Genomic DNA, 7,968 nt, shown 5'->3' with positions numbered 1-7,968 from the left:
AATTGGATGGTGAATCAGAGAGCATTTGGGAGGGGTGGGGGCCCGAGTGGCCCGTGCGAGACCTAATTTTGACCCGTCCAATCTGAAGACCCATCCTGCTCCTCCTTGCTATAATTGCAACTGCACCACTTTAACCACGCAATACCCATTCAATGTTTTCTGCCGCCGAGGATTAAAAAAGAACAAACTGTCTCAGTTTTACCGGAATGACCTACCTCAAGTTTTTCTTCGCCCAAAAATTCATATATATCACTTGCCCCTCCAATATTTCGTGAGTTTCAGGGCGGGTCGTTACACGTTGCCCACGGGTTTGGCAGTCCTATAGTTTGTTAACAGCCTTGTGTTCTTCGTTAGGAGCGAGTATGGCTTTAAGTGCATTCATAACTGGTTTTTCCTTGATCTGGGTCCGAGTTTTCATGGTTTGTTCTTGTGATTGACATGGGTTTTTGTTGTGCAGAATGGCGCCGGATCAGAAAGATTCATCCTCTGACAGTATCATTTCTTCTTCTTCATCTTCTTCAGCTTCTTCTTGTTTGTCTGATGATGGGCAAGATGGAGGAGTTGTGAGTTCTTGGTCCTCTAAAAGGACATATGGGCTCATGGCCCAAAGCATTAGTAACATGGTGAGGAAGAGGAGGAAGAGGATGCTGGATGAGAATCTCTCCGTGTTGCGGTCCATTACACATTCTAATGCGGTATAGATTGTTAAATTAAGTTTGGATTAGTTTGGTTTGTAGGATCTATAGAAAATTGCCGGCCTGAGATTGTTGGAAATTTTAGGTTGCCACCTGTTAGAGATTGCTAATGTGAATGCCTCCAGTAGGTTGAGTAGGAATAGAGGAGGTAATGGGTGTTGAGCCCTGTGAAATTTACCTCTTTTAAATTGTGTGTGAGTGCAATGCCCTATGTAGCCAAAGTGGTATTTATAAGAATGCAAACCAATTAGTGCCTTTGAACCCTGGCCTTCCTCTCTTCGATGGATATTCTATTTGCCCCTTCTTTAAGATCTATAAAATGGAACAGACGAACTAATTGTTTGTGACTGACCTGCCATCTGCATTGGGTTCGTCGATGCTGATTTCTCATTTCTTACAGAATTGACTCCCTAATACCTCTGGATACCTCTGGATATTATTATAACTTGCTACTCTAAATTTAAAAAAAACAATAATACATGTAGGTGTGACTGTTCACTTTTTTCGGAACTTACTGAATCTCTTTTGAAACCCATTTTCGACAAGTTGCAAGACCATTTATATCAAATATATATACCATTCAAATCATTATACCCCAACCAGTTTTTTGGGTTACTCGGACACATTTCTTTGTTACCGAAACATTTTTTCTCTCATACCTGTGTCTCTCGTTTATAAGTTGGTATTTGCTCTTATTTACCTAGTTTGTGATGAGTGATTGGAATGATTTGTGGACCTTGATTGACAGGATCACTCCATATTTGGATGTCCTATCGCCTATTGCATCTTATTTTGAGAGCAACGGTAATGTTGAGTAGGATAATACAAATGTAAGATTAGTGAAGCTTTTCAGCAGGCAGCACTTTTTCATTGTAAACTTATCTGTGAGCTTCAATTCTAGGGGATTAAGCTGTTCTTTGGACTTAGGTACCAGATTTAGTCTTATTGTTATTGGTTTCTGCCTTTTATTCACCTTCTTTGTATCCTGTATCTAATTGAAAGTTACTTTTGCAGTCTTATATACAAATAAAATGAAATAGCAGCAAATGCTTGTGGGACTTCTTTTTAGTTTCGCACTGGTAATTTATATCGCCTTGTTTTATTTTTGCTCATATGGGCCTTTTTTGTTCGTTGTTTGCAGACCAGGAAAAGCTGCATAATCTCGGATGCATTCAAGTATATTGAGGAATTGAAGCAGAGGGTCCATGAATTAAATAGAGATCTTGTGGCAGAGGTTGATGCCCGCCAGAGGGAGTTGCTGGGGTCCCAACCCCATGGAATAGGGAGAGCAAGTTCAGTGCCTATTCTTCCTACTGTAAGCGAAAACTATTCTTTCCTTTTTATGTCTCCTCATTTGCATCAGGAAAAAAGTAGCTTTTTGGGCTTGGTGTTTTAGTGTCATGATGATTCTTGTTGGCTATTCAAGTGTAGTTTTTGTATGTTTCAATGGTGAAGGTTTATATTATTGTCTACAGTTGTCGACCCTAATGGTCTGTTTCATATTCATGGTAATGTTGCTCGTATGCTTATTTTTCTGAGCTATAATGATTGGGTGGACATTGGAATCAGCAATTTTAAGCGTGATTCGAGGTTGCAGACTATGAGATATTAATGGACGACTAGATTGTCAAAAAAGATTGGTAAACATGGTATTTAGAAACTGGTTATATTAGAGGGATGTCTTGTGAAGCGGTGCCAGATACACAGTATTTCAACTTTGGTTAATTTTATAGAAATTCCGAATCTTCTTTTGTAAGAGAAGGTATCAGATTTGTTTTTCAGTTGGTTTCATCTTAAAATATGTTATTCACCAGTATGGATCTCCGGAGAGATTCCACATATATGTTTAGAAAAATGGAAGCCTGTGGAAATGACCTCAGAAGTTCTGTTTCTTTGCGTGAGAGGGGTAGGTTGAAAATCAGTTAGTCTTTGGGTAATATTGCCATCTCTTTGCGAACTATGAAATATCTGTTTGTCTGATCTTGTTTGGATACTTGTGAGACAGTTTAAGCCTTTGTAGAAATAAAAATTCTATTAGTCCATTAGTATTTTTGGTACTCACTTATAAACATAGAGAATAGGAAGAGGAGCTCGAGTCCATGACTGGTTGTAGAACGAATGATTGGCATGCTTTGAATGTATGATGATGTAACTGCTCATATAGTACTCTTATCTGTGTTGTTCAATAAGAAATTAGGAGCAAGTAGAAGATATAATGTTGTACATGTAAGTCTCTCGTTGCTTGTAAAATAATCTGGAGTTTAATAAAGTTAATATGTTGAATGGAACATTACTAGTACAAAAGCTTTCCTAAATTGAGGGGGCAAATGCTACTGAGATTTGAAGAAGCTTCTTCATTTACAGACCAAATACGTATTGAATCATTTATGTCTAGAGTTGCAGGCATGTTGGAAATTGAAATTCCGTCCACTACAAAACAAGTTTAAAATCTAACACACATTTGTTGATAGTGATAGTGTTGTTGTGTGCGTAAATTAGCATTTGTTACAATTTTACAAAGGTTGTTAGATTAAGAAACCAAAAGCAGAGCGTTGTCCGTTTTGAGTGGATAATAAAAACCAAGATCAAAGTGCCTTTTTATTTTTAAAAGTTTGTGCTATGTACTGTTTTGCTTAGTTTAATTTGTATTATCATTTATTGAAATTGATTATTATTTTCTGTTAGTTTCGAGTAGAGACTAAGCTAAGATCTCCCAAGATCTTCTGGCTGAAAGGCTCATAAGTTATGGTTGTATTGTAGAGCTTTTTGTTCCATGTACTATTAATTAGAAGATGCTGATCAATTTTTACACCATGTTTACCAGGTCACTGTGGTGGGAAAGGAATGTGGGCTTGAGATCCACGTCTCCTGTAAAAAAATGCCAGGGCTGCTAATAGCTATACTGGAAGCTGTAGAAGCACTGGGCCTCAATGTACTGCAGGCCAGGGTGTCATGCAAGGACTATTTCTTGTTCGAAGCTTTGAGTGGAAAGGTAGTTGAACTAAATTTTGCAGGTTTTTCACAGAGCAGAAGCGTGGCCTTAATTTTTTTTTTATAACTTTGGGTGTGTTTCTTTGTTTAGCTCTATTTTGATAGGTAATGGCCTGAAACCTAGAATAATTACTATTGTATATTAGTTTCGAATAGACTCGAACCCAAGACCTCCCACATAAGAAGCTCACAAATTAGGCTCTTGCCGCATTTGTTTAGTTCTTACAACCAGATGTTTAATACTTACAATTTGTCATGAACTTGTACTCCACATGTGTGGTCTCTCTTCATTTTCAGTTTGAATTTTTATGTTCAATCTTACCAAATGTTTTTAATCACTTTCATTTCTTCTTTATCAAATTACTTATCATATGCGAGATTTCTTACCTTTTATCAAACAATGCACCTGTATCTTTTGCAAAGGCATTTACTTCATTGGTATCGTGTAACACAACATTCTATGTTTGGCAGGTCTCTTCCCATTGCTTTGCTGTGAACTTCTTTACTAGTAAAGTTCTTGGATTAGATTGTGTAGCATTTTCTTAACATCAACAATTCAGAACACTCTGTCATCCATCATCAGAATACAAGAAAGTGCAAGAATGTTCAATAATAGATCATGTAGTGTGATCCAAACTTTTGATGTTAAAAACTGTTACGCAATTTAATCCAGAAACTTTATCCATAATGTTTATAGATTGCGGAAACCTGTTTACATTAAGGGAGTTTCTTCATTCAATCTTTTACCATGGAATGTTGAAATTATTGGAATTTTTTGATTTTGCAGGATAAACAAGGCAAGATTGCAGATCCCCAAACGGTTAAAGGAGCTCTCTTGCAAGTCTTAGATAGGATAAACCCAGGAAAGGCGTCAACTGGAGGTAGCGAAGTCATGGATTAGGGGTCCTGCAAGCCCAGGTTCGAATCCCGGGGGCTGAGCCAAAGATCTAGACCTGAGAACGATCAGGTCAAACTACCATATAAAGAATGAAAATGGTTTTTTTGGAACTATTCTTCAGATAAGTTTCTGTACATGCTATTTATTATCCTATACAGGAAGAAAGAAAGATGTAATGCAATTGTATGAGAATAGGCATAGCTATACCCTTTCTTTTTTGTTGTGTATTAGAAGAGAGCTTACATCTGCTCTGTGAAATTGTTGTTGTGCACATGTGTAGACCTGTGAGTCAGTCGTAGGTAAACAGTTCTACTCCTGTGCATTTATTACGACTACCCATTAGAAGAAGAATAATATATGTTACTTTCAAGGAATTATAACGTGTTAAATTCTTCTCTGACAGCTCTCAGGCAGTTAATTTCACCTTTTTTATGTTCCTCTTAAATGAGCCTTCATGACTCTTAATAATAGTGAATAAAGGAAGGAAAGAGTGACTTGCTAAAAGCAGATGAGTTGTCAGGTGAAGCCCTGACTGGGGAAAATAGTCAAAAGAGAAATCATCAACTTCAATAACATTGAAAAATGAACTTGCAAATAAACGAGATGATGTTCAGGTCATATAGTTTTTCAAGGTCCATATGCAGAACGTGACACCTTATTCAAGGTGAGAATTTATGCTAGTAACAAATGCCCACGACTTAAAATGGTATTATTGTGGTGTCCCCAATAAAGGGAAATCTATGGACCACATCAAACGAACTCTTTTTTAACTCGATAAGTAAAATAAGTAAAATCTATTCCTTAACTTGTTCTTTTGCACCTTTGACTTGTGAAGGCTATTCTTTTCCATTCTTTAATCTATAAAAGTAATCCTATATAAGTTTCTATTTACTATGAGAATTTTGTTTTTCTTTGAGATAGTGAAGGATAATCTTCTATTTACTTTGAGAATTTTGTTTTTCTATGAGATAGTGAAGGATATCCTTCTATATAAGAGGTTTTTTTTTTTTTTTTTTTAGTGTTTTTCAACATGTTTATGTGGTTTTGTTCTAAATAGGGAAGGTAATTTTTTTTTTTCAGTTAGGGGAGGTTTATTTTGGTTTTATTTTTATAGCTTTGAATTATTTTAGTATAGTAGTTCATATTAGTGTTAATAGTTTGGTGGTGACAACTTTGTTGATAAGTATCCTATGTATCTTCTTAGTGAGCTCAAGCCCTTTCAAGTGTTATTAAACTCTGTTTGGAGGTTTGAATCTCCTCGGTAATGTTGAGGGGGAGATTGTTGGTATATCAACTCTAGGTTTGTGACATGTTCTTATAGAGTTCTATGAGAACCTTGATTGGATTGGTAGCGACTTCTTGGACAGATCCATCTTTTGAGAGAAGTGACGAACTCAACTCTCTTTAGACAACACAAAAGAACCATCTTTAAAATTTTTTTTTGAATAGATGTGGTAAGCTTGTTGAACTTTAAATAGATGTAGTTTTCTAAATGTGACAATAGCTTTAAATTGAACATTGCATTTTGATAAACTATTTTGATGGGAGAAGTATCCTAGAAGACAAGTTTCACAATTGTTTAGAGGTTCCAACTTAATAGTCTCTAGAATCTTGACAAAGGTGTTAGTAGATGCAAGCTTTTGTTGGGTTCAATGATAAAGCATTTTGATTATATAACTTGAAAAGTTTGGAGAAAACTTGGACTGAGTGCCACGTTATAGTAAACCCTAGCTATTGAATTTGTCATTTTTCACTACTTGCACAAATTTCTTGTCTTACCCATGTTGATAATTTGGGAGTCGCCCACGATGGTAATTAGGGAGGTCATACACATGATGTTGAAAATAATTTGGGCCAAATTGAAGAAAGTGTTTTGATTGAAAACTTGATTGGGAGCTAACAAGGGTTAGAAGCCCTTGGCGTGGAGAGGATTGTGGAGAACTAAAATCATGAAGTAAGATGGGTTGTTCCCTCTCCTGTTGCTACAAACATAAGAAGTGACAAACAATGAAGATGTCGGTAAAACATTAGAATTTATGCTCCTTGATGAAGTGCTTTCTTATATAAAAGTTTGTCAGCACTATTCTATTTTTTTTGTTATTCTATAATGTATTACATCTGAGACCAATGCTTACAAATGGGCTAAACATAATTGGGAAAGTAAGGGATGGGAAATATAAGCGCTAAGGAGGTTAGGTAAAGGTTATGTATCTTGTAAATTCAAATTTATTGATCATGCTCAGGTTGTGTTGTAGTATGGTACTTGGATCATTTGTGGCCAGGTTTCCTATCTTTAGACATTGACCTTTGAGTTTTGTCTCAAAGGGCCCACTAAAACCCTCACCCAATGTGCGTCGAGCTCCCAATTCTTAATCCATATTATTAGAGAGCGTCCAATCAAAGAACCAAATTAGTTCAACCACCTGTTTTAACCTTAAATAGCTCTTAATTATCTTGCAGTCCTAATTGAACCCTCAAGTGTTCATAAAGAACTTTCAAACTTACAAAAATCCTTTAAAACTTGCTTAGAAGACCATAACATAAATACTATAAGGGAACTTAACATCAACAACAATCCTTCATTAGCAACCGCTTCATATAAATATTCAATTATGTCAGATGGTTGGAAGTTCCAACAAAAAGGACAAAACCTTCTAATTTTGCACCCATTGAAAATAAATAGATAGACTCTCATAATCTTCCCTTGCTTGAATATCATCCATCTTCCATGCATGTTGACCATGACTCTTTGCTCCCTCCACCCTTTGCGAGGCATAAATTTGGATCATCATCAACAATGTTTAATGAAAACAAGTTTGCCAGTCTTGTCATTGTACTCGCTAATTACTTTGATGTGGTGCCTCAAGAAGAAAATATTTCTTCCTAACTATGACTTGTAAAACTTTATCATGGAATGGTAGAGGGATGCTCACACCTCCCCCTGTAATCAAAAGTATGGGATCAAAGACTATTAAAAAATGAAATCCTGATGTTGTCTTTCTCCAAGAAGTTACAACTAATAGTTCTCTTGAATTTTTCTCTTTGTGATGCATGGAGAGATGCCTCTTTTTTCCATTCATCCCGTAGAAAAGGTCGAGGGTGTGCCATAATAGTTTTGTCTTTGTAGATTAATAAACATGTCATTGATAAAGGGGAGGGCCCTTTACATAAATGTTTTTGGATCGTCACTATTATCAGTGGATAACCAATCAGATCTTCCCATGTTTATGCCCCAAACAATGCTAAAGATATAAGTTTTTTTTATGGAATTGGATGACAAATAATCTACCTAATGTAGACTAGGTAGTTGGATTGATTTTAATAAGGTAGAATGTTTCATAGATCACAATTAAAGTAGCTATGGTAACCTAAGTTGTGAAGAAT

At 36.1% G+C, this 7,968-nt stretch overlaps 1 protein-coding gene across 1 annotated transcript; it reads left to right on the top strand.

Moving 5' to 3' along the window:
- The first annotated feature begins 273 nt into the window (after positions 1–273).
- On the top strand, positions 274–4,958 carry LOC149566300 (transcription factor bHLH93-like). The gene is made up of 5 exons (XM_089819712.1): positions 274–360; positions 458–695; positions 1,837–2,010; positions 3,520–3,687; positions 4,474–4,958. The coding sequence occupies exons 2-5, from the start codon at positions 459–461 to the stop codon at positions 4,585–4,587; spliced, it is 693 nt and encodes a 230-aa protein (XP_089675838.1). The 5' UTR covers positions 274–360; position 458; the 3' UTR covers positions 4,588–4,958.
- Positions 4,959–7,968: the final 3,010 nt, after the last annotated feature.

Source organism: Cupressus sempervirens, chromosome 3 (assembly GCF_028749045.1).
Source record: "Cupressus sempervirens isolate cs-2001-9-10 chromosome 3, ASM2874904v1, whole genome shotgun sequence".
Taxonomy (NCBI): Eukaryota; Viridiplantae; Streptophyta; class Pinopsida; order Cupressales; family Cupressaceae; genus Cupressus; species Cupressus sempervirens.
The sequence above is the reverse complement of the archived record's forward strand: the minus strand, read 5'-3'. Positions and strand labels throughout refer to the sequence as shown.

Coding starts and splice junctions, on each gene's coding strand:
- LOC149566300 (XM_089819712.1), top strand. CDS start 459: ATGGCGCCGGATCAGAAAGATTCATCCTCTGACAGTATCATTTCTTCT. Junction 696..1,836: donor CCATTACACATTCTAATGCG/GTATAGATTGTT, acceptor CGTTGTTTGCAG/ACCAGGAAAAGCTGCATAAT. Junction 2,011..3,519: donor CAGTGCCTATTCTTCCTACT/GTAAGCGAAAAC, acceptor CATGTTTACCAG/GTCACTGTGGTGGGAAAGGA.